Source organism: Salvia splendens, chromosome 1 (genome assembly GCF_004379255.2).
Source record: "Salvia splendens isolate huo1 chromosome 1, SspV2, whole genome shotgun sequence".
In the NCBI taxonomy this organism is placed as follows: Eukaryota; Viridiplantae; Streptophyta; class Magnoliopsida; order Lamiales; family Lamiaceae; genus Salvia; species Salvia splendens.
Window position 1 is genome coordinate 9,125,320 of NC_056032.1, and position 25,614 is coordinate 9,150,933.

Sequence of the window (25,614 nt, forward strand, 5' to 3'; positions counted from 1 at the left end):
GATCTTGGCCCAGCCAAGAGGATACTGGGTATGAACCTGATCAGAGATAGAAAAAGAAAGATGATATGGCTCTCACAACATGATTATATATCAAGGCTGCTACAGAGATTCAATATGAGCAACACCAAAGAAGCTGGTACTCCATTGGCTCAGCATTTTAAGCTGTCCAAAGATCAAAGTCCTAAGACAGAGAATGAAGTTGCAGAGATGCAGAAGATCCCATATGCCAACATCATTGGAGGAGTTATGTATGTTATGATCTCAACAAGGCCGGATGTGGCTCAAGCTATAAGTGTGACTAGTAGATACATGTCCAATCATGGAAAGGAGCATTGGTGTGCTTTAAAATGGCTCATGAGATACCTGAAAGGGGCTGGGGATCTTGGTATTCTGTTTAGAGGAGATGATCAGTATGAGGGAGATGCTATAGTGGGTTTTTGTGATTCTGATTTTGCAGGTAACCTTGACAATAGAAGATCACAATCCGGATATGTTTTTACCATGTTTGGAGCAGCTATAAGCTGGAAGTCAAGCCTCCAAAGTGTGGTTGCTCTGTCAACTACTGAAGCAGAGTTCATGGCCTTAACTGCAGTTGTGAAGGAAAGTTATTGGATCAAGGGGATAACTGGAGATTTTGGTTGTGAAATGGGTGCTATCTCAATCGGGTGTGACAATAATAGTGCAATTTGTTTGGCTAGACACAAGGTATATCATGAAAGGAGTAAACATATTGATGTACGTCTGCACTTTATCAGAGAAGGGATTGAAAAGGGGAGTGTGAAGGTGTTCAAAGCTCACACAAATGACAACCCCGCAGATATGTTGACAAAGCCTCTACCGAAGGAGAAGTTCGATCTGTGCAGAAGGTTGGTTGGTGTTTGCAAGCTGAAAGCTGAGTAAGAATATCAATCAAGGTGGAGGATTGTTGTTATATGTGATTGATCAGCATTGATTGGATGAAGTGAGCTTAATCGAGCTCAAGGATTTGAAGTAAAGTGTGAAGAATGCGTCGGCCTTCAGTAGCCGTTGGATCTCGATAGATTAGTTAGCTCTGATCCTAGCCGTCCTTTTTTACTAGCCGTTGTATTTGATTAGTCAGTTAGTTTTCGGTTTTATTCTTCACAGTTGTATATAGCTCAATTCTTTGAGTTGTTTTAATAAGATTTACACACAATTCTCTAAACAAAAGTTCTCTTCCATCTTCGCATCTTGTTTCTCAGAATCAATTCATAACAGACTTCATAGTAGTACTCCATGAATTTTCTTCGAAAAGGGTATTTATGATAACTACTACTATTAAATTAATAGATATATACATCGTCGAAGAAAGTTGGATTTTGTCTTTTACTATCTCATTAGAAGGGATATATGGCCTTATAATAATTAGTAGCAGTAGTAATAGTAATAAACGTATTGATGTCGTAATCTTAAATAAAGTACTCCTACTGTATATTATTGCCTGCCGACTGCTCTCACCAATCGGCAACCGACTGCTCTCACCAATCCATAGTAATCCATATTTTAGTGATTTATGTTGGATAATAATTTAAATTTAATAAAGATTAATTAATATTAAACAACTCATTTAAAATTTTGGATTAGTTATTTTACTAACTAAAATTTCACAATTTTATATTTAGTTGCATGGTCATGTAAATTAATTTAACGATTAATATTATAATAAATTAATGTTAGATCAATTTTATATTTAGTTGCATGGCCAAAATTCAACGAAAAATTATAATTTAAAACTCGTTCCGTCCATGAAAGGCATAAACTATTTCCTTTTTAGCTCGTTCATGAAAATTATGAGCATTCTAATTTTAGAAATCTTTTATCTCTAATAATGTGGGACTCATTATCTACTAACAATACTTTAAAAACTTTTATCCATCTATCTCTCTTTTACTTACCAATTATGCATTAAAACTCGTGTCAAACAAAAACTAGTACTCTCTTTGTTCCCTTTATGATTTCCAGTTTTTAATTTTGGTTCGTCCCTTATTCATTGTTAAATTTACTTTTGCTATTTTTGGAAATAGACTCTATATTCCACTAACACATTTTTCTCTCATAATATGTTAAAAAACTAATACTCCATTCGTCCAATGGAAGATGACCCATTTCCTTGGGTGACACGAGAATTTATGCAAATTAATTTTGTGTTTTGAGTGGAGAGAATAAATAAAAGAGAGGAAATAATTTAGAAAAAAATGTATTTCTATTTTTAAGAATCGGCCATTTTGGTTGGACTGAGATACATATTGGGATGGAGAGAGTAATTACAATTGAAATAAAAACTTCCTATTGCAATTAATAAGCTCCAATTATGATTTAAAATTTTAAATAATACTAATCTACTAGGATTATTACATTCATTTATAATAATAATACTAGTTAAAGTAATTTTAAACGATAGGAGTACAATTTTTATTACTACTGAAAATCACTATTTAACAGATTATTAAATGATTATGAATATGATTATGATTACGATTATGATTATGATTACATCAGTGACGATGTGGGGAGTAGAATAGTTCTTATACTATAAAATTTAACCCATTGATCTCATATACTCCCTCCGTTCGCGAATAGGAGTCCCATTTTTCCATTTTAGTCCGTCCGCAAATAGAAGTCCCGGTTTACTTTTACAGGGTCATACCTTCCACTAACTCATTTCACTCACATTTCATTTAAAAGTAATATATACAAGTAGGACCTTCATTCCACTAATTTTTTTTTCACCCACTTTTCTTAACATTTCTTAAAATCCGTGCCACCATAAAATAGGACTCCTGATGGCAGACGGAGGGAGTAATTATAGATTCTACATCTGCAAGTGTAACTTGATTCAAAAGGTAAAGGCTACAGTAATTAAATGGAAACGCCGTCGTTTTAAGGGCACAGCAGCCCGGCTGTGTTTCCACCACAACAGGGGATCCACCCCATCTAATCCCAGCTCTCACTTTCTGGGGGATGGATCCTCTGCTGTGTTGCCAACCACAGCAGAGGGTGTTGTGCATCAAACGACAGCGTTCCATCAACTTTTCCCTTTAGTTTAATTAACAAATTTGTTATTCAATGCACTCCCACATAATATCCCGGCAAGGCGTAAAACTCTTGTAGCAAATTTTGTTGCATATTCTTTTCTTTTCTTTATTTTTTAAATTTTTCTTTCACCGCATTTTTCCTTTAGTTTCTTTATTAATTATTTTAATTTAGAAACTAGATTATGTTTTCATTGTAATTATATTAGATGCTCTACGTTTTAAAGGTTGATTACAAAATCAAACATTTTATATATGCATAATTTATTTCAAAAATTAAATATGATAAATATATTACAAAGCTCGATCTATATGGTTGTGAATGAAATATTGAATCTAAGGAGTAACATTTTTAACAAAGGATAAAAATGAACTGTGGGAAATTTATTTGTGAGAATTTTTTTTAATTATGCTCCTTCGTATTTAATTTTTATTTCTGCAATGTAAACCATTTTTTTAAATTATAATTCACTTAAATGTTAAAATAACTATTTATAGTTACTATTTAGTATTTACCATCAAGCATTTTCATTTTTCATGTCATCATTTTAACATTTAAATTGTATTAAGAATTTGAAAGGGATATAAATTTTTTTTTAAATTATGATTTCCCAAAGAATTCCCTATAGTTCACTTTAAATATCCCATCGTATGTTACTTTCAGATTGAGTTGGTTCAGTTTTAAAAATATAAATGAAAGTACGTGGAAAAAGATGATGGAGTTTAAGTCTCATTTAAATATATATTAAAGTCTGAGTGGAATGAGTTAATGAAATGTTGTATCAACTTACTATTTAAAATAAATCGAACCGAGACTCTTAATTGCGAATGGATTGAAATGTCAAAAGCGGGACCCCTGATCTTTAAGGAAGGAGTATTTGTTAAAAATATTACTCCTTTCGTCCCTTATAATTTGTCACCATTTGACCCAACACAAATTTTAAGAAATATAATAAAAAGTGGAATAAAAAAGTTAATAGTATGCGTGTCCTACTTTTATATACTGCGTATCAGTTTTATACTCCCTCTTTTCCATTATAAGTGAGACGTATTCCTTTTTAGGCTGTCTTACTATAAGGGAGACATTTCCTTACACATCAAAAATAATACTCTATCTAGTCTCTATTACTTTATCGTTTCTCTTGCTTTTCTTCTTTACTTTTTTTTCATTTTTAAAATAAAAAATAAAAAGAAATTGATAAATTTTCAGGGATATTACATTTAATTTTCCCTTCACAAACATATAGATCGAGCTTTGTAAAACATAATACTACTCCATTTCATTTTAAAAATAAATTAAGATATATAAAATGTTTGTGTTTCTAATTTAACTTTTCCGAACATAGAGCATCGAATATATCATAATGAAAGCATAATCTAGTTTCTAAATTAAAATAATAACAATTCTAAAGGAAATAGGTGGTGGAAGAAAAATAAAGAAAATAAAGAAAAGTACAAACTTGCCGAAAAGCAAACGTGCGAGTAGCACGGGACGGAGGGAGTACAATTGTTTTCTGCATAACTGGGAGAATGTCATGTACATGTGACAAATTTGTTGACTAATGCATAAAAGTTGATGGAACGGTGTCGTTTGATGCAGAGGATCCATCCCCCACTCTCTGCCTCATATAAATGGCATTTCAGATTATTGCCTTTGATTAGCTCTTTCTCCCTCAATTCTCTATCTCTCACACAGCACACACACTCACCATGAGAGATAATAAAGTGTCAAGCATTGAAGGCTAGAGTCTAATCAATCAACACATAATAAAAACAAATCATACATGCAACTCACTACAAATAAATGAATGGCCAGAATTGGAGATGTGTGTTTATGAGTTACTTTGCCTGCAGCTGCAATCAATCTCAGTTGAGGTTTTTTCACCCCTCATTTCTCCATTTTAGCTTAGATAAATATATATTCTCTTCTCTCTCTCGTATATACTTTTATTTTTATTTTTATTTTTATTTTTTTGAATTATATTTATATTTTCAAATTTTCACATCGTATCAGCTTATTCCTCTCTCTCTGATTTTTCTCGCACACACTTTCTCTCTCTCTGGATCTGGCGTTGTTTTAATCAATTCTTGACTAGGGTTCTCTGGATTCTTAAATATTGTGAATTTTAATTTTCCTATGGTCACGATTCTGATTTTGTCTGACCTTCATCAAAGATTTCAGCTGGTATTTTTTATTTTATTCGTCAGAATTTGGCGTAGATTTGAGTTTGCGGCGTTGTTTTCGTTTATTTTCCATATTCTAATATTAAAAATCCTTTCCCAGGAAACTTAAATGAAAAAAAATCGAGTCTTGGACACTACGTATAAGACACTGGATTTTCATCTGGAAAGATTTAATCTGCAGAGGTCGCTGGATCAAGGTAGAAAATATCATAATGTTCTTTGTATAAAGTTACTATAGTTTATGCTAATTTTGTGCATAATTACTACAGATATTTTGTTAATTTGGAATTATATTATAATGTTAGATCTATAGAGTTCAATAGCTTCTCTCATTGTAATTTGGAAAGTTTCTTTGCTTATAGATTTGCCATTTAATACTTTTCCTTTCTTGTGCTTGCTTAATTTTATGACAATATTTTTTGCACGCAGTCCTTTGTAATGTTTATGTGTTGCAGAAAGTAAAGAGTTACTCTTTGCTGAAGATAGTTCTAATCTAATTATAATGACTTTCTTCCTTTTGCCAAATTATGCGTGACTTATTTTTGCATGCATTCCATGTTTGGTAATTCTTTATTGTCAGCCTATTTTGTTAGTGAGGATTATAAGGAAACCGGATTCTGATTTTCTTTCCGTCTAGTTAAATTTCAGCTGTACTTTAACCACTTGTAGTTGATAATTCACACATTTGTTCTTTAAGAGGATGCTAAGATATAAATTGTACATTTTTCCTTTCTGAATTATAAGAGGCGGTAAAGATGTTGCAGTACTTGTTTTGTGAGTTTGAGTGATAGGGATATGTCGGCCAGTTGACTCTTAAAATGTGTGAACATTTGGTGTGGTCGTTCGATTGGTTTATGATGACGTGCTACAAATTTTCAAATTGTACTCCCTCTAAACTGACTTACGTGATGCATTTCAATGAGACGAGAATCAAGAAAGTTGTGTTTAGTGAGTTAAATGAAGAGATAATAAAGTTGGGTAGAGAAAAGTGGTTAATATTACCAAAAAAAAGGAAATATGTCACTTAGCAAGGGACGTCCCAGAAAGGAATACACATCACTTACCTGAGACAGAGGGAGTATTTTGTGGAATTTTAGAACGTAATTAGCCTCTCAAAGACACCATTTTTTACATTGGAGAATCGACCCTACTAACGTGATGAGACTTGTCCAATTGCGAATGCAACGTGTGCTATGTCTATTATCTCTAATAATGTGTGGCTGCTTTATGGTTTATATGGGTATAGAACTTTTTGGCGATCTATATTTCCTTTCTCTCAAAAAATCCATGGTGTGTTGGGTTGTTAGATAACTAGTTTTGTCTGAAAGAGAATGAGATTGAACATTTTGGGTTGCACAAAGTTTAGAATTTATTTTTTAGAAAACCATGCATCATATCCCACATGCTGCCTCACTCGATAACTTTTGTTTCTTGTTCTTTTGAAAATTAGGAGACGATAATGTCGTGTGAAAGTGACGAGAGGAATCCCAACAGTGGCGTAGATCCCCCGCCTGTTGATGATGGTATTGAAGGGAATGTCGGTGGGAATGGCCCACTTAAAAAAGGTCCGTGGACTACTGCAGAAGATGCAATTTTAATTGAATATGTTACAAAACACGGAGAGGGAAACTGGAATGCAGTTCAGAAACACTCAGGTCTTGCCCGCTGTGGAAAAAGTTGTCGTTTGAGGTGGGCGAATCACCTCAGACCAGATCTTAAGAAAGGTTCATTTACAGCCGAGGAGGAGCATCTCATAATTAAACTCCATGCCAATATGGGTAACAAATGGGCTCGAATGGCTACTGAGGTGTGTCCCAATGCTTCAATTTATTTTCATGACTGGTGAAAAATATCTTGGGCATATGTTCTATCTGTTTCTGCATTTAGGATGACATTTCTCATGCATCATTTCACTGCAAATACGCATGTGTCTTCTACAGCTGCATCTGCATGGTAATTTAATTAAGCAGGGACCCATGGATGCCACCACCAATGATGCCAAAGTGTGCCTTTTGGGCAGTTCATTTCTCATCCTGTGCATCATCTACAGCTGCATATCCATGGTTTTTAATCAAGATTGCAATAATAGCCATTATCAATTGATACAGTTAAAAGACTAATGATTTCCCTGTAAAGTTCATATGGTTATTTTCTAACATCGGTTCCCATGCACGCAACCTCATTTGAAGCCAAAATGCAATGGAATTTAGGCAGCTCCTAGTATCTTCCCCTATTCACCATATTCTAAAACCATTTATAGGGTATTTGTTTGTTGTATGGGATCATTGTAATTAAGAAATATGTGGACCATCACCCGCTTTCAAATATAAAAGGAATGGAATAAAGATGTGCATTGTATATGTGATAGATAGAGATAATTTACTACGTGCACAGGTTTGAAGTTTGTGGGGCTGTAAACGGGACCATCTTCCGCCTTTAAGGTTGATGTGTTCCATTTATTCATTATTTATTTTGAGTTAGAGCTTTGTAAGCACATGTGGCATGTGTGATATTACTGGTATCGATCCCTTAGTAACAAGATATATTAGAGTTTAGCTATAATCTCTCATCCCAAGAGATACAATAAATAGTTGAATCTTTTCTATATCTGTTTTAACTCTGATGAAAATATTTTGCTCCATACTTGGTCCTTGGAAAGGCTTTATGGTTACATGATGAAATACTTTTCATGCTTAGATTAGGTGATATTCAGTATATTTACGTCTTCATGCTCATCTTCTCATCCTTTTCATCTCTACTGGCAGTTGCCTGGCCGCACAGACAATGAGATTAAGAATTACTGGAACACCAGAATCAAAAGAAGACAACGTGCTGGCTTACCACCTGATATCTGTGTGAAGTCATTGAACGATAACCTGCAAAGTGACGATATGAGTAATTTATCATCTGGTAATCTGCATCATCCAGAACTCAAGTCAATTCACATTCCACGAGTGGAATTTAAGAATTTTGACACACAGGGCCTTCTTGAATTTCCTGCTAATAACTGGCTTGATATTTCCGCAAGTAGCCTGCTTACTCAGGGTCCAAACTCTCCATACGATAACAAGTCCTTGCTCCCAGCAGTTCATCCATCCAAGCGTTTTCGATTGTCCGAACCAGTGTTCAATGGCTTAAATGCTCCTACCTGTAATGTTTTCCCTGGTGGGAATCAGTACCATATTGCTAATTCTACACAAATTGGTAAATCTTCAGTGTTCTCTGCATATGATCATAATCCTGTAACTTACCATGCAAGAGCTTCGAGTTTACCTAACGGCAGCCATGCCGTCTCAAATGGCCATTCTTCTTCAGAGCCTTCTTGGGCAATGAAGCGGGAGCTCCCTTCACTCCAAACTCAGATGGGCACTTGGGGCTCACCCCCACCCTCTTCTCCTTTGCTTTCCGTTGATACCTTATACCAAACGCCCCGAAATGAGCAGACTAACGGTCTATTAGAAGCAGTAATCAATGAATCAGACGCTATGAGAAACTCCAAGAGCAACAGTGCTCAGCACACTCCACATGATTCCACTATGATGGATGACTCAGAATATGCTCTCCACGAGTTGGAATGGGAAGCATATGAAGAACAAAAATCTCCTTTAGGTCATTCTTCCTCATCGGTGTTCAGTGAGAGCACCCCCATCAGTGGGGACTCGTTCGATGAGCCCTTCTCCATGGGTTTTCCAGGTACGAGTTCCTTCTACACAACCTTCATCGCTCTTGGTACGCTGAATTTAATCACCCGGATTTTTTCCTAATGCTATCTTGCGTTACTGTAATGTTTTTTTAGTTAACGAAGAAGCAATAAACGGGGCTCTAATGCCATATGCTAATAACGTTGAGACAAGAAACCAGATGATTTTTTCCAGACCGGATTTCTCAGTTGCCTCAAACTTCTTGGACGCAGTGGAATACCCTACTAAGGAACACAAGCTAAAAGATGCAGCAACATTTCTTGGTTACGATTTGAGCAGAGAAAGCAAAACAGCCGATGCAGTGGAAACTCCAGGCTACCTTGATCATGATTTCGGTGCTTGGAACATCGTGCCTAACATCTAGTCCACTGATTTTGCATTCGAGAAAACTCAAATTTTCAATAGCCTCAAGATATGTTTTCTATTTTCTATTTCTATGGAACAAGTTTCTGGCCTCGATGTTGGGGGCAGAAATGGCTTATTTTTCAAAAACATTTCTATGATGCTTGGCCATTGATGTCTAGCTGGCATACATGCACATTTGTATGTGCTTCATTTCTCTGTACGAGAATATTTTGACAAATCGACCTTGATTTTAGTTGTTTCTCTACGTTCTTGTCATTTGATTAAAGCATTCTGGTCACTTGATTTTAGGCACTTTCCATTCATATTTAGAGTTCGTCGTAACATTGGTTTCGAATTTTGTATAAGAGCACAATCAGCTACTACAATACAGTATTCAAGACAAACTTCACCAGACATACAGCAAATATAACAGCTGCTGTCAATTTTCTGAATGAAAAACGACACACATTTCTTGCTAATTACAGTTACAGAAATACTGCTCACCCCTTGTCTACACGTTTCCTACTTCCAAAATTAAGTTCGTTGTCTAACCCTCCGGCCACTGTTGTCACCACCATCAGAGAGCTGAGCCCACACACTCCCAGACTTGCCACCACCGTTGCTGCAGTCTTCATCACAACCAGCTACCATCTTCAAAAGCTCAGACTGTAGAGATGGGCAATTTTCTTTAAGATATTCAAAACCATCCGAACGCATGACAGCTGCAAAAAGAGTCATTCATGGAAGATTGTACGCTGCAGCGAATCAATATACAAAACTAAAATACAGAATACATGGTAGTTACAACCGTAGCTGGTTGAGTCGCCTCGGAACTAGAAAATCACACCAACGCTTTCCCCAAAGTGTTACTAGAAATAAGGTACAAACTCAAAGAGCATGGAGAAGAAGACAATATATTGTCCACAACACAAGTCAAGTAACTACTTTTTCCATTTTAAAAATAATAGTGCGTACAACTTAACTTATATCTCATCAATAAAACTCATTTTAACTATCATCTCACATCACATAATTTCATTGAATTAATGAAACTAACACAGACTAACGAATGTTAAGTAGATAAGGGAAGAAATTAGAAAGCAGAAGTAGGTGATTTAAGCATGAAATGATCTCGTTTTTATAAATAAATAAATACATTGGGCAACTCCCCAAACAAAACCAAGCAGCTCGGGCATTGGCTAAATTTAGACAAATCTCTTCAGGCCAACACCTAAGGGGAATCGTGTTTCCTCCAAGTTAGGATGCTACTAAGAAGAACAAACATATGTATTCAAATCTAGCTGGGAACTACACATTATCATCTAAAATCTATTGGCACCATGATATAGAACTTCAAAATATCTGCACTGAGATGATGTTTCCATCTCATTCTCAACCTTAAGTGTTAGTAAAACAAAACTGATATAAGCCTAGAAATGCCAAATCAATAGCGAATTTCATAATGAACGGAACCAGGAAAAGCAATGAGGATCTCCTCTTTTATCAGAAATAACAAGATTCCAAATTATTCAAGGGGTTTCTCAAGTTATATACCTGCCAGGTTCTCAGCAGCAAATTTTAGGCAAACATCTTTCAATTCTGCAGCATTATAACGATCTGCCAAAGAAAGTACTTGTGTAACTGAATTTACAGATATATCTTTGCAAAGATGAGATTCACATATCCTTTTGAGTCTTTCTAAGTCATAATGATCAGCTGCAGCCAGCAATTTTCCGGTTAAGGTGTCAGCTACCACTGAAGTAGAGCAAGAGCTAGATGCTATCAGCTCATTTTCAGCCAATGCATCTCTGTAGATAAAGTACAGCAGAGCCTGTGTGGATCAAAGAATATATATTATCATGTATTCCACTTTCCCCATCATGGAAATGAACAGACAAGTTATTTCATCAACCTCACCAATATAAGTGCAGAAATAGCAAATCACCAAAAGCTAACTATTAGGTAAGATGATTACTCTGGTAGAGCCAGAAAGAGCAGATCAAAACCATCCACTCACCTTAAAAACTTCAGGTTCCATGTCCGGTACCATAACCTCTTCCACTTCAGTATCTACTCCTTCAAGGAGTTCAGACCGAAATTTGGGGGAACGGGCAGCTAATACCAACTTGTGGGCATGAAATTTCTCCCCAGATACATTGAATGTGATATCAGAACCTTCCATGTTTTCTAAAAGCATGCCTATGTCTGACCCAATGTCAGAATCTGGAACCTGAATAGAGTGTAACCTAGAACAATCAATAGCAGAAACAACAACTCCAACAGTACAGTTGATCTTCAAGCAATCATCTCGAAGATAATCTGACGTTTCAAGCATAGCTCTCCTGAAAAAACGCTTGTATCCCCTGCATTAAGGCACAGAAGAAGTTAAAAACATCAATTTAGAAAGGAAGACAAGGTTCATAAAATGCATTGGGCGTATTCACATGAGGATAAAGAAAGTTAAAACTTATGTTCCTGACGCAAAACCTCAAAGTCCTAGATAAAAACCTGGGCATTATCTTAGACTTAGACTTCTGAGTCATCCTCAAGATTCATTTTTCCTCCCAGATATTTAAGGTAGAATCTCTAGCAGCTTTAAAGTACTAGGAGCAATACAGAAAGAACCTTAATTATCCCAAAGACAGCAAGAAATTCAAGTTAAAGGTTCAACCAACTAATTATCATTAAATCCAAAGACAGAAAGAACCTTAATTATCACAAAGCAATGAAATGTAAGATAAGAATTTCCATTACATCGTTTGATGTAGATTTCTAGGTGCTAAACCATACTGGAGAAACTAATTAAACATGTTAACAAATGTTGAGCTTATCTTAAAAACCTGATAGTGCAACAGAAACCACTTTTCCTTATTCCAACAAGGCAGTTTTTACTTCATTCATTCAATTTCAATATTTAATAGCCATGACATATATTCCACCATATGGAGAAATGTCTTGCATTAAAGAATGTAACCAAACAGTCATTATTAGCCAAAACATGTGTGAGTAAAAAATTTAAGCTCTCTTCTATATCAACATTTATCAGGATAATTTCAAGTTTTCAATCACAACATAGTATACCAGAACCAATTAACACCAAGTCCAAATCTCTTGAGAATGCTACTAAGCTGGGAAAAATGCAATTCATGTGGATTACAGACCCAGCTTCATATCAGTAGCCTACAATATGAGGATAATAAGCAAGCCTGGAATGTAGCCTCATTCCCAATATACAATAGAAGCTGACTGACGTAAGATGAAAACAACAAGATATGCTTCATTACTCGAGAATCTCATCATAAAGCAAAAGAGTCCATTTACAAAGATTTGTACCACGAAGTAATCTATTTATTAACAACATTGGAGCTTATGCTTCAACCAATAGAATTTTCTTTTGTAAGATTTTCAACCAATAGAATCAGTACGCCCAAAATATAGAGTGCAAACATAATCGTTTGTTTAAAAAAAAACCAGTAAAGCATTGAAGAATCAATTCAGATAAAATCACATAGCCAGCAAAACATAAGCTGGCTATCAGAATAAGAAGTTATTACATCCTGAAGCAAGAATGACAAGGACAAAATAAACTCACCACATGCTACCGCGGTATTTAAGCGTATAGGGGCCGCTCTCGAGCGACCTAGCGAAATGGCTATGCACCTTATGCTTCCCTTTCCCGCTCTGATCCATTAGCGTGAGCTCGAAGAGCGCCCGTACATCAGTACCCTCGCTGGCCAGCGCAATGAACACCGACACGTAGGTCGAATTATCCTCGGGGTTCTTCCCGTCAGGGTAGAAATAAATCGCCCATTTGTACCCTCCCACCGTGAATTCTTCGCTCGCTATGTGTTTCCCTACGCCCATGCCTTTCGCCAGAGAGTAGCCCTGTATCACAAACCGGTGCGACCCGTTCACCGTCTCCGTCACCGAGCTGGAACGCGTCGGCGATGTCTGGTTCGGCGTCCTATCCGGCGTTTCGGCCATTGTGGAGCAGGAATTACAATTGATTTCCGGGTGTAACGATCAGGCTAATCGCATTGCGTGTGTGAAGGGCGATGAATTGGAAGGGTGGAGACGAGAAAGGGGGTAACGAATTAGGGTTTTCTTAATTAAATGGTTTTGGGGAATTTTTATTTTTCGGATATTTTATTTTCTCTAGGTGGGCGATAATTGAATTTGGTCAGCCGCCGGAATATTATTGGGTATTGATGTATTCATTCCACCTACGTTTCTTCGTATTTATTTAAAAACTTGTACAAATAAATTACCCTGAAATCAATTTCAGTTTCTTATTTTCTAAACTTTAAAAAATTGAATACTAATGCCCCTTAATTTCTCTCAACTCCTATTATTGGAAAATTAAATTAGTAATTCAGGGGTGCCATCACTATTAATTTACAACTACTATTTAGTCTACATTAAAAATTATAAACCATAAATAAATACACGAATTATGATTCTGCACTACAAGAAAACAACCTTGCCACAAGGCCGTGGTTTGAAAATATTTCTGAATCTGAATTATTATTTCCAACCTGCTGTTTTCCTTGCTCAAAGCATTGTTGATCTCATTTGCAAATAAAAATATTAACAAGGCATCTATCTCCAAATGCAAAATTACATTAAAGAGTGAGACATTTCTGTTCCGAAAGAGCTCAACTGTTTCATTTAAAAAAAATAAATAGCTCAACTCTTGCTAGCCACATAATAAGACTGTATTACAACACAACGCTATTCAACATATCCCCAACTTGAAAAAGAATCTTGTGCAGAAACTCCACATACTTCCTCACCACGTCGTCAAACATATAGATAAACTCAAGCTTAGCCCAAAGCCAAGCCAAGCCACGCCTGCTCACAAGCTCCTGTAATCTATAACTGTCACCTCATCATCTGGAGCATCCAGATCATTGTAGCTGCAAAATTATTGAACTCGGTGAGTTACATTGATAACTATTGCACTAGTATTGGCGAATAAATCACTTCTCACAAAATAAAGTTCAATGCCCTAAATTCAAGTGAAGGTCTCAGAGTACTCATTTGCCCACTATCATTGGGCATGTGCTGTAAGACTAACAGACAAAAACCAGCGTTCCAGCTAGCAGAGACCAACCTTCGCATTTGCCGGGGATCCTGACGAAGTGTATGTGGCATAGCAATTATTGGAGAAGGTCCACCTAACCCATTTCTGCCACCTTCAAATGGGGTAGGCCCTCCTTGGTCTCGTAACATCCGCATAGCAACCTCAGGAGGAGCAGGGACAAAAGGACCCAGTGGACTGCATTCAATAAACTTCATCCAATCAACAACTTATGCATACAAAACATTCTGAAAAACTCATAACAACCATGTCCACCGTGAGTATTGAGAGGAAACAATCTGAACTTACCCAGCACCCGGAACAGGCATCAACACAGGAGGAGGTATGTCTGAAGAGAAAGCAGCAACAGGAATGCCTTGCCCACCAAAAGAATCAAACATTTGTTCATCCGGGTTGTTCCCGGTAGCACCATCGCCATTGTTAAAATCCCCAGACTGAGGATTCTCAGATCTATCAAAGTGTTCACTGCCATTTGCACGATTATCACGTTCTCTACGGTTTCCTCTATCATCTTTCATTCTGTTATCTGGACCCGGTCTTCGTCTTTGTTGCTTTTCCCTCTGCAGATGGGCACATGTCAATAATGTGCACCCGAACACTAGAAGACCATTGTATTCCCAACAGGTAACTACAAATAAGACATACCAAAGAAGGTTGCATGACAGGCGTCCCTCCAGGCGCATTTTCATCACTGCAAGACGACAAACTTTTAGGATATTGAAGCAAATAGGCAACATAAATGGAAGTACTTACTTCATGTAGTTCTGGAAGTACAACTCCTCACGAACTTTTGATGTCTGTTCCATGACAACTTCTGGGTGTTTCAACTTCAAATGTTTGTGAACAAACTCTGCAGCATGGAAGAGCTTTGTACAACCTTTTGCTCCGCATCCATACTTCCAGCCATATTTTTCATCCCTAATTTTGCGGACATGAGGATCCAAAGCTTCAAGAGCTGCAGCATCTATCTTCTCCTTTGCGGTCATTACTTCCAGTGGATCGAAATTCTTTAGTCTCTCTTCCCAACGAGAATCCAATTTCTTCTCCCACTCGTTTCCATTACCAATTGCATCGGGGTCCTTCCCCTCAACTCTAATATGCCGGAGACCTTTAGCTTCATTTGTTTCAACTAATCCATAATAATCAACTCCATGAATACGCCAGAGATAAGTCAGGAGAGTGTCCAGAAGTTCAGTCCCCTCTAGACCTTTTATTGTATTTAAACCCCTTATGATGATAACTGGACCACTTGAACTTCCATGAGATTTATCTCTGCTCATTCTATCATTATCAGATCGAGATAAAATGTTTTCATCAATTCCCTTTTCCGCATCAAGTTTACGTACAAGAGCTTGAGCTTGTCCAATGTCAATCTGAATTCTTCTAGTCTCTGAACAGACAGGGTGGGCCTTTGGGGCAGAAGAGAGTTCGGATTCCTTGGCACCACCACGATTGGGCCGCCTTCTTTTGCCATCTGTTTCATCTTCGGAATTAGGCTCACTGGATTGTTCTGCCTTGTTTGATGAGGAAGGACTAAAAGCAGGACCTCTTTTTACATATAGAATTAGGTCAGATTTGTCTAAATCTATAAAAATGTAAACACTGCACAAGCACAAAAGTAAATATGCAGGGGGAAAATCTTACATATCCAGAGTCCCACCCTGCAGGTCATGCTGAAAATCCTTCGCCAGCTTCTTTGCAAGTTCATTCCTCCTGAAAAGTGGTCAGCATGTTTAGAACTTTGGATATACACCAAACTGGAAGTTGTATATAAAGATAGGCTTTTCTCGCATGACGTGGAAGAGAGGCCCAAATAAAAACTTATGCCTGTAAGCTTACCGTTGTATGACAGCGAGCAAGTTCGTCGGATGATATTTGTCTTTCAACCTGAACCAATAAACACACTTGTTAAAAGAAAACTTAGCATAATTTGGAAGGAGGACAAAATGAAGTACTGTACCATTCTTCATCTTTATGTGAATTGAAGTAAGTTCGTTTCTGGGTTGATATGTACTCTGTCCGGTACTCTTGATACCTGATCACACTCAGTCATTTGGTAAAATAAACAAAGTAAAAGAATGAGAAACTAAAATAAGGAACAAATTAAAGATACACTTTACTTGAAAAGGGAGCCCATTTAATAAGGCCAAACTGACAAACTGTAGAACAACTACAAGCTGACCTGCACTCTGCTTCAGAAGGCAAGATATCATCTTCAAGCTCCTGAATGAACTGCTTGTAAGACATCATTCCTTCCCTGTAGAAAATTCACAAATACATAGATTTATCTATAGTGTTGAAACAACATTATTCATTATAAAAGAATACTAAAGAAATGAACAGCTAGAGATACATGTAAACGTCAATTGTAGGAAACATTATAAGCATGCACTCAGAAGACAACTCTCTTCTGACTTAGCACTTGTAATGGTTCTAATTTCAACTTTTCTAGGTGTCAGTGGTGTGTGTGTGTGTGTATTCTGAAAACTATCTCTGTTACCTCATATATTTGCCTTATTAATACTTATTTAGGTTTAGAATAAGGTGATTGAGATAAGTGTGACTAGAGATGGAAACTCACACAACCAAACTAAAATATATAAGAACTGAATGTACGAGAAGAAAAAAACTATTAAACCTGAATAAAACCTCAGATGTTCTAAGAAATTTCTGCCAAAATCATACAGGCATAGCATGTACGTGGCCAACAGTCAGTTGAACACTCAGATAAGTTTTCAATGGTCCTAAACAACCCCAACCCCTGCTACATAAATAAAAAATCACTAGGGCTTGGGAAACAAAAGCCCGCTTCATCGCTTCATTATAAGCCGAGATGACTATATTGATTGTGTGTAGAGAATCGATTTCTTACAATCTAATTTGTCACGGTGAAGAGCAATGATAGGTCTAGAAAAAGGACAGGGATTATAAGTTTGGTAACATTCATAAACTTCTTACAATTTCATGCATATGTATATGTTAACTATTTTTATCATTCCAACCAACACTAAATAGCAGATAGCTTGTCAGGACTAGGGAACTCAATGGAGAACAACTGTTCACAAAAAACTGGATATAAAAGGCTAAGACTGAAAGAAAATGACTTTACTATAATTGCATGAGATTGCATCAAAACAAAGCATACACAGCACACTTTATGAAAGGCTGAATTTAGTACAATAGTCAGAATTCAGTAAATTGCTTGCTTTTTTACCTCTGGGTTCCACCAGCACCAAATGTATCAGCAAAAGCACCACGGCCAGAATCCCAATCTACATAAAGGAAGATCAAAATGAAAAACATAGGGCAAGCAACATAGAAATTTAAAGCTAGGAAACACACCCAAACGACTTCCTAGGAAGCCCACAGTGTATACATTACCAAAGTATGAATGCATAAGTAAAATATCTAAGATTGCATTCGGATTAGGGATTTAAGGGTGGATTGGGAGAGTATACTTCAAATACATAGGTAAAATCCACTAATCTGGTTCGACCAAAAAAAAGCCTAAAACCCATTGTGATTATTTTAGTTAATTTTGTGTAAATTTCGTCCTAGTTTAAAATTTACCCTTCCTCTCTCACAGACCCAGGTCATAAATTCACACACGCACTACAAGCAGTGTTGTTAAAAACGCGCTCGGGGCGCGGGTCGCCAGGGTCGAGTTCGGCTTCGCCCCAACATGGGTGAGCCGAGCGAGATACGTGGGGCGCAGTGGGGGCGCCGGTGGGGGCGTCTGGGTCGACGAAGGGGGCGTGAATCCGTTTTTGTGTAAAGAGGGAGGAAGCTGAAACTTTTTTTTATTTTATTAGTATTTTAATATGGAGTCCTCCTTTTGATAAAACCTAGGCACCCACCGACTCTTTTTGCCTCTAATCATTTCAACTTTTTACTTTTCCTCTTTTTTATACTTAATTTATTATTATTGCCAACTTTTCATGTTTTCCCAAAATAACTTAATTATAAAATTCATTAATTAAATATCAAAACAAGTAAACAGACTATAATTCCTTCGATAATTATTTTCTACCCAATGTCAGATTGAATTTTATATATTTTTTCTTCCTGTTATGTAAGTATAAGTATTTATCAGTGTTATCAATCTCGTATGGCGACTTATAGCGGTTCGCCTAAAAACCGCCACAGGGATATGGCGTATTAGTCAATGTTATCAAATAGTGGATATGGCGGCGCCACGGCGTTATGTGGTGGAAATGCCATAGCAACATGGCGCTGCCATAGCACCGCCATATCCGTCATTTGACAACATTGTGTGTGTACTGCATTTAGGAATGGGGCATTATGCAAGAAACATGGATGTTAGAGCTGTATTTTATGCTTTATTAATTGTTTTAAGAGTTTTAGATGTTATATTTTTGTTATTTTTCAATTTTTGAATTATGTATAAATAATAGGTATTATTTTATTTATTTAATTATTGACCGCCATATCCGCCATACTAATACGCCATATCCCGGTGGCAATTTTTAGGCGAACCGTCATAAGCCGCCATACGAGATTGATAACACTGGTATTAGTATGGCGGATATGGCAATCAATAATTAAATAAATAAAATAATACTTATTATTTATACATAATTCAAAAATTGAAAAATAACAAAAATATAACATCTAAAACTCTTAAAACAATTAATAAAGCATAAAATACAACTCTAACATCCATGTTTCTTGCATAATGCCCCATTCCTAAATGCAGTACACACGTAATGTTGTCAAATGGCGGTGCTATGGCAGCGCCATGTTGCTATAGCATTTCCACCACAGAACGCATGCCATAGAGCCATGGCGCCGCCATATCCGCTATTTGATAACATTGGTATTTATATATTAGTGACTTATATTTAATCATTATTATTTCTAATATATAAATAATAACTAATTTTGCGCCCCGATTCGTAGGTCCCTCGCCCCGGCGCCCCATCGCCCCGGACCGACCCGCGACCCTAACAACACTATCAAACACACAGAACACAGCACATATCACACATTACACTAGCACACCACACATACTATATACTCCCTCCGTCCCATAGTAGATGTCCCACTTTCCTTTTTAGTTTGTCCCATAAAAGCTGTCACATTTCCTCTTTTGGAAAAAGTTTTCTCTCACATCAATTATAAAATTATATTTTCTCTCACCACTTAACACACAAAACAACATCGCCTAAAATCTCGTGCCATTTCCCAAGTGAGCCATCTTCTTTGGGACGGAGGGAGTATTATGCTCAACATGCAAACAAACACGTGCACACACTCATATGCAACCCACATTGCATACACTAATATATTAGACATATTTTCTGAATTTACAATCATATAGTATCGTATACTACATACAAATTAGAAATATTGTTTCTTACTTTATGTATTAATAGTATAACCATGGTGATTGAAAAAATTTAAAACAATTTATTAAACGTTGCCATTCAATAAATTGCAGTGTTTATAGTTATGTACAGAAATCCACACACTAACCAAAACAAGAGATTTCAAATTCATTTGAAATCCCTTGGAATTTCAAATTCCTAAATTCCAATCAATCTTAAATTTCTGAATTTTCTCTCAACTTGTAAGTTGAATGAGGTCACTGAAATATTGCATCAAACAGGAAAATGAAAAGGTTGCGAGGTAAGAGAAGTATTGCATTTTTTTAATGAGAACAAAAACACTGATTTTGTGGAGAGCGACTCAGATTAATCGTACATGCTGTGTTTTCTATTTAAATTCCCAAGTATCCCAATTTTTGGTTGATCCAGGGCTCACTTGGAACAAAGTTATCTTATTTCAAAAAATAAATAAATAAGATTAATCATTTGCATACCAAAACCACCAAACAAGGGAAAAGAATATTGAGAAAACCCATGCACTGCAATTGAATTGTAAAAGTAATAAATATATTTGTGGAGTCCATTATTTTCCTGCCCTTTGGAAGCCGAAAAATTGAACCTTGGCTGCAAAGTTGAATTTCTACAGCAGCAAAATCAAAGTCTCGAAGTGACTAAACATCAATATTGGAATGGAGAATTTAATCATAGTGCAAGTTGAACTCTGTCCTTTCTGTTCTATATTTTCAGCAGGAAGCAGCTAATTGTAATAACTGAGGTCCTAGTACTAAGAAAGATTCTATTTCTCAACATTTCTGCATCATCTGTCAGTAATTTAATCAGAAATATCTACACCGATATACAAAGAATCATGCAAGTAAACAACTTAACCAGTATCTCCTAATGTAGAAACTAGAAAGACAGGAGATAGATGCAAAAAAGATAAGTATAAATATGTTGAAGAATAAAAATAGGTCACAGGATTAAACTTAATCAGCTACTTATTAGTGCATGCTCATGTCAATAAACTTAAATTGTACTATATTGGAAGTGACAGTTCACTAGACGCATCGCAACTTTCAAAGCACAAGCAAGTTCCTTCATGAGCTCATGTATGATTACAGAGAGAGTACTAAGGCCAAAAATCTCTCACTTTATGGCTAATGAGGATGGTCTCATTGACTCCTCTCAGCAATAAGCAACAAGCATACACCATTACCATCTTTAGATCACCAAATATTATTGCATTTCTCCAAGTGGCACCTAAAGAGACTTTACCACCAACAACCCACCCTCCCAAATTATGGAGGCAATGGGCCCCCATTAACTATTTTATTTGAATTATATAGTAACTATTGCATTTCCAGATTACATTTCATACTCTTAAACAATTCTATCTTAAGGATAATCCATAAATATCAATTATAAATTAATATGTTCTAATAAATCTAAAACATTGTTATAATATGTACTGTGATTCTTATTGTCTTCCAAGTTTTCTTGGTTCTATTACAGGAAATTCATTCTTCATACCATTGTTCTAAATTCATCTATTTCAGCTTCTATTTTTTTATGGCTCATGAGATACATCAGAGGCTTGAGAAAAAGGTTTTCAACAAGACCCCTTTATTAAATTACACTATCTCCAGATTGTTCTTTACTTCCAGCCACCAATGATGGACAAAACTAGAAGACAATAAAATACATTTTCACTATAATACTATTTTCTTTTTGATATTCTGGGGATGGGTTGGCACAATCTAGCATCAGAGGTTCAGGGTACTGGGAGCGAAATTGCAACACATCTTACTTGATTATCAAGGTAGCATAAGTTCTAACATTATGGACAACTTAGAGATACATAATGGTAGTATGGAAACACCATTTTATCCATCAAGAAAATTCAATATGAAAAGTTGATATGATTAATGAAGATATAGCAACCACATAAAGAATACATATCCCAATTTCATTAACAATGAAAATACAGACGCACCGCCTTGGTAGCCACCACCTCCGCGGCCCATATGCCGACCATGAGGTTTTTCGTCAGGATAGCCAGGTCTGCCCCCATTGTCACGGTCATATCCACCAGGATAGTCATAGCCAAACCTGAACCAAATATCATGTCACTACAACCTTGTTGAGCAGCGCAATGAAATCATTCTATATAAAAAAACGCACCTATTGTCATACAGAAGGAACTAAGTAAAATGGGAACACTATTATACTCCTATTCGTGGATAAAAGAACATGTAATGGAATTCAGAAATGCTAAGGAGGAATCCAGTGCTCACGCATAGAAGTTATAAGTGTAACTTAAACAAGGTGCATAAACTCGTGAACATTTATATATTTCAGCCCCTATATGTTGCATTGCATAGTCTGCACTACATAGAATCGTAACCAAAAATCTGATTCCCTGGCTAGACTGATTATTGGAGGTTTACAAGCAGGCCCTTAAGGATAATCATACAAATAAGAAACTTGAACTTATAGTACACAGGAAACCAAGTACCTAGCCATGCAATCAACACTCTCCATAAAACCCTAAACATGTTACTATAGAACCAATAGGTATAGTGGCAGACATAAACAACACTGAGCAGCCGTAAGACGGTAAGAGCAAGCATAGCTAAATTAACCTAATGCGCAACGCACCTTCGATCCCCAGGCCCATATCCTCCCCTGGGACTCCCTCTCCTGCCATCATGACCATCGTCCCTCCTCCGCTTGTAGGGAGGAAACGGCGGAGACCTTCTAGGAGGCGGAGAATGCGGACCTCCTCCGCGTCGGTCACGATACGGAGGTGGAGGGGGGCTTGGACTCATCCTGCCGCGCTTATGATAATCTCTCTCACGCGGCGGGGGCGGAGGCGGCGATCGGTTGCGATCATAGTATTCGCGGCGCGGAGGGCGGTCATAGTCCCGGTCATCACGGCGATCTCGGGAGTCGCGGTCTCGGATGGCGCGGCGCGGCGGCTGAGGCGGAGGGGGCGGCGGTGATGCGTCGGCAGGGGTAGTGTCGGAGGGAGCGGCTTCGGGAGGCTTTTCGTCTGTACTCGTTTCTCGGCGGAGGTCGATATCATCCTCGGTGGCGCTCAGAACTTCGGCCATCGGCGAGAATTGAGCGTCGAAACCCTAATTAGCTGCTTTAACACTATTACTATTGCTAGTGCAGTGCCCAGATTTGAAGATTGGGTTGGGGAATTTCACATACCAAATTTAATACTCCTACTATAAATTATGCAATGCCACATTTACATTAATAGCCCTTGAAACCTCATACTTCACCTTTAGTGATAAAATGGCTGCACAATAAAATACAGTTGTAGAGAAAAGAAAACAATGCATCGTATATCTATTTATCATTTCACGACACTACTAAATAGTGTATCATTTCACGACATTACTCTTACCATTTTCATCCTTTGGCGTAACTTTTTACATAATAGTGAACTTTAAAAATGTTCCCTGAATTATGGGTTTATCTTGTTCCCTGAACTTTAAAAATATGGTCAGACACCCCTAGACTAAGCGTTTATCTCAAATTTGGTCATTTTACCCTTTTTTTTAGGAAAATACCCTTTTAAGTATTTGAGCAATTTGATCTTTTTACACTTTTAACATTTTAAATCTGATATTAAATGATATAGTACTAAATCTGATATTATTTCAAAATTCATTCTTCTTCCCTTTTGTCATCCTTCACTTTATTTCTTTATTTCAATATTTGATTTAATTTTATAAAATTAAATTTTAAATTTTGATTTTTAAATATCAATAAAAAATTTAATTAAAACTATTAATTCGTGGACACTATAAATATTGATTAAAACTATTAATTTTTGTTATTTAATATAATATTCAGCTAAATTGAAGAAGTAAGAAAAATAATAATAATCATGATGGAAAAATAAGAGCTATTTTATTTAGCCTTTGTTCGGTTGTTAGAATTGCTTGTGATTAAATATTTTGAGGTTGACTAAAAATTTGATACCACTAAAAATTTTATATAGGAGTATTTTTGTTGAAATTTTCTAGTTAATTTTGATTGTTTTCAAATTAATAAACAAAAATTATATTAGTCTTACAGCAGATGCATATTTATTTCAGAATAAATCATGTTATAGATCAGTTTATGATTAAAACTATTAAATATTGATTAAAACTAAGGCGTCGTCATACCTTATTGATTAAATATTAGACACTATTAAATATTGATTAAAACTATTAATTTTTGTTATTTAATAATTTTAAAAATTATTAAAAATTTATTGATATTTAAAATTTTAAATTTTACAATTTAATTTTATAAAATTAAATCTAATATTGAAATAAAGAAACAAAATGAAGGATGACAAAAGTGAAGAAGAATGATAATTTTGAAATAATATCATATTTAGTACATCACTGAAATAATATCATATTTAAAATGTAAAAAGACCAAATTGCTCAAATGCTCAAAAGGGTATTTTTGTATTAAAAAATGGCAAAATGACCAAATTTGAGCTAAACCCTTAGTTCATAGATGTTTGGCGATATTTTTAAAGTCCAGGGACTATGGGCGAGATAAACCTATAATCCAAATACCATTTTTGTAGTTCACTCTTTACATAAACATATTTCGAACTATTCTTGCACGCATTTTATTTTTATTTTGTAGTAGTAACTTGTTAAGTAGTAGACATGTATACAAAGATTTACTTATTCATTAAAATTGGTAAAGCTATTTTATTACTACCTCCGTCCCACAATAAGTGTTACATTTTTGTCATTTCGGTCCGCTCCACAATAAGAGGCACATTTCACTTTTACCATAAACCATAAGTAGCCTCACATTCTATCAACCAATTATACTCATACTTTACTATAAAACTAATATATAACATTTTATTATAAAACTACTATATATAAGTGTGACTCATAATCCACTTATTTATTCAATCCACATTTCTTTACATTTTTTTAAACACGTGTCCACACTAAATGTGACACTTAACATGGGACTGAGGTATTACTATTCTCTATGCCAATACTATTTTGAATAATGTCATTCTATTATTATGAATATATGCACATCAAAAATATATTAATAAAAGTGAAAATTATGTTATTTTTTTATTAATTTTCTACTTATATTAACTTTTTAAATAATTACTTGATATATCTGAGTGTTAATTGACATGTTATTAAAGGTGAAAAAAAGAAAAAACATAGTATCAATTTTGGTCCGTAGCATTTGAAAATATTTTTTGGGTCCATAAACTTAGATTTAATATCATTTGAATTATTTTTTCACTGTTTCAAATTTATTTGGGACGAAAATACCCTCAAGCCCATAACAGATATTTCAGTTTATTTACTACATCTTCTTCATTAAAATACTAAGAGGACGTCTTTTTTTTATCCGCGAACTTTGCCAAAATTTTACTTATGTCCTAGTTTTAACTCCTTGAAAAAAGTGGAATTTGTATGGTGAGATCAAGGGAGTTTAACAATGTGATATTTCTGATGATACGTGCGATTCCACTGTGAAATCTATTGTTGTTCAAATTTTAAACAAAGAGATTTAGAAATTTTTGAATTAAATATGGAATCGAGCTATCAAGACTGTTCTTCTCAAGATTTATCTTTTTTAAGGACAACTACTACGAATTTCATCCATACTTCCTTCAAATTTGTTGTGACTCAAATACCACTCATTGGGAAAAACTAATCTCGTTAAAGAATTGGAGATTTTTTAGATACTCCCTACATCCATGAAATATTGTCCAAGTTTGACTCGGCACAAATTTTAAAAAATGTGAAGAAAAGTGAGTTGAAAAAGTTAGTGGAATGAAGGTTATAATAAAATGTGAATGTAAAGAGTTAGTGGAAAGTAGTGTC

The 25,614-nt window shown here is 35.8% G+C and overlaps 3 protein-coding genes across 5 annotated transcripts; 1 reads left to right on the forward strand and 2 right to left on the reverse strand.

The window, feature by feature from the left end:
* The first annotated feature begins 4,706 nt into the window (after positions 1 to 4,706).
* Positions 4,707 to 9,545, forward strand: LOC121740986 (transcription factor GAMYB-like). Of its 2 annotated transcripts, none has more exons than XM_042133671.1 (5): positions 4,707 to 4,925; positions 5,335 to 5,431; positions 6,685 to 7,041; positions 8,000 to 8,927; positions 9,031 to 9,545. In XM_042133671.1, exons 3-5 carry the CDS (start codon positions 6,694 to 6,696, stop codon positions 9,297 to 9,299), a joined length of 1,545 nt encoding a protein of 514 aa, XP_041989605.1. In that variant the 5' UTR covers positions 4,707 to 4,925; positions 5,335 to 5,431; positions 6,685 to 6,693; the 3' UTR covers positions 9,300 to 9,545. The 2 variants fall into 2 exon arrangements, with proteins under 2 accessions (XP_041989605.1, XP_041989597.1); XM_042133663.1 differs by lacking the exon at positions 4,707 to 4,925 and adding an exon at positions 4,932 to 5,235.
* A 60-nt stretch (positions 9,546 to 9,605) lies between these two features.
* LOC121740998 (BTB/POZ and MATH domain-containing protein 4-like) lies at positions 9,606 to 13,427 on the reverse strand. Of its 2 annotated transcripts, none has more exons than XM_042133678.1 (4): positions 12,873 to 13,424; positions 11,298 to 11,643; positions 10,835 to 11,111; positions 9,606 to 10,002 (listed from the first exon to the last, which is right to left on the reverse strand). In XM_042133678.1, the coding sequence occupies exons 1-4, from the start codon at positions 13,262 to 13,264 to the stop codon at positions 9,815 to 9,817; spliced, it is 1,203 nt and encodes a 400-aa protein (XP_041989612.1). In that variant the 5' UTR covers positions 13,265 to 13,424; the 3' UTR covers positions 9,606 to 9,814. The 2 variants fall into 2 exon arrangements, with proteins under 2 accessions (XP_041989612.1, XP_041989622.1); XM_042133688.1 differs by having other exon boundaries at positions 9,812 to 9,946; positions 12,873 to 13,427.
* A 453-nt stretch (positions 13,428 to 13,880) lies between these two features.
* Positions 13,881 to 23,004, reverse strand: LOC121741010 (serrate RNA effector molecule-like). The gene is made up of 12 exons (XM_042133696.1): positions 22,388 to 23,004; positions 21,723 to 21,838; positions 17,596 to 17,653; positions 16,564 to 16,638; positions 16,342 to 16,416; positions 16,221 to 16,268; positions 16,026 to 16,094; positions 15,135 to 15,929; positions 15,027 to 15,072; positions 14,670 to 14,941; positions 14,394 to 14,558; positions 13,881 to 14,196 (listed from the first exon to the last, which is right to left on the reverse strand). Exons 1-12 carry the CDS (start codon positions 22,840 to 22,842, stop codon positions 14,136 to 14,138), a joined length of 2,235 nt encoding a protein of 744 aa, XP_041989630.1. The 5' UTR covers positions 22,843 to 23,004; the 3' UTR covers positions 13,881 to 14,135.
* Positions 23,005 to 25,614: the final 2,610 nt, after the last annotated feature.

What these genes read in the sequence shown, in the direction of transcription:
- LOC121740986 (XM_042133671.1), top strand. Translation starts at nt 6,694, where the DNA reads ATGTCGTGTGAAAGTGACGAGAGGAATCCCAACAGTGGCGTAGATCCC. An exon ending in GGGCTCGAATGGCTACTGAG is followed by an intron (nt 7,042 to 7,999) that starts GTGTGTCCCAAT and finishes CTCTACTGGCAG; the next exon opens with TTGCCTGGCCGCACAGACAA. An exon ending in CTTCTCCATGGGTTTTCCAG is followed by an intron (nt 8,928 to 9,030) that starts GTACGAGTTCCT and finishes ATGTTTTTTTAG; the next exon opens with TTAACGAAGAAGCAATAAAC.
- LOC121740998 (XM_042133678.1), bottom strand. Translation starts at nt 13,264, where the DNA reads ATGGCCGAAACGCCGGATAGGACGCCGAACCAGACATCGCCGACGCGT. An exon ending in AAATACCGCGGTAGCATGTG is followed by an intron (nt 11,644 to 12,872) that starts GTGAGTTTATTT and finishes GCCTTAATGCAG; the next exon opens with GGGATACAAGCGTTTTTTCA. An exon ending in TGGAACCTGAAGTTTTTAAG is followed by an intron (nt 11,112 to 11,297) that starts GTGAGTGGATGG and finishes TGATCCACACAG; the next exon opens with GCTCTGCTGTACTTTATCTA.
- LOC121741010 (XM_042133696.1), bottom strand. Translation starts at nt 22,842, where the DNA reads ATGGCCGAAGTTCTGAGCGCCACCGAGGATGATATCGACCTCCGCCGA. An exon ending in AGGTGGTGGCTACCAAGGCG is followed by an intron (nt 17,654 to 21,722) that starts GTGCGTCTGTAT and finishes TCCTTTATGTAG; the next exon opens with ATTGGGATTCTGGCCGTGGT. An exon ending in GGTGCTGGTGGAACCCAGAG is followed by an intron (nt 16,639 to 17,595) that starts GTAAAAAAGCAA and finishes AATTTTCTACAG; the next exon opens with GGAAGGAATGATGTCTTACA.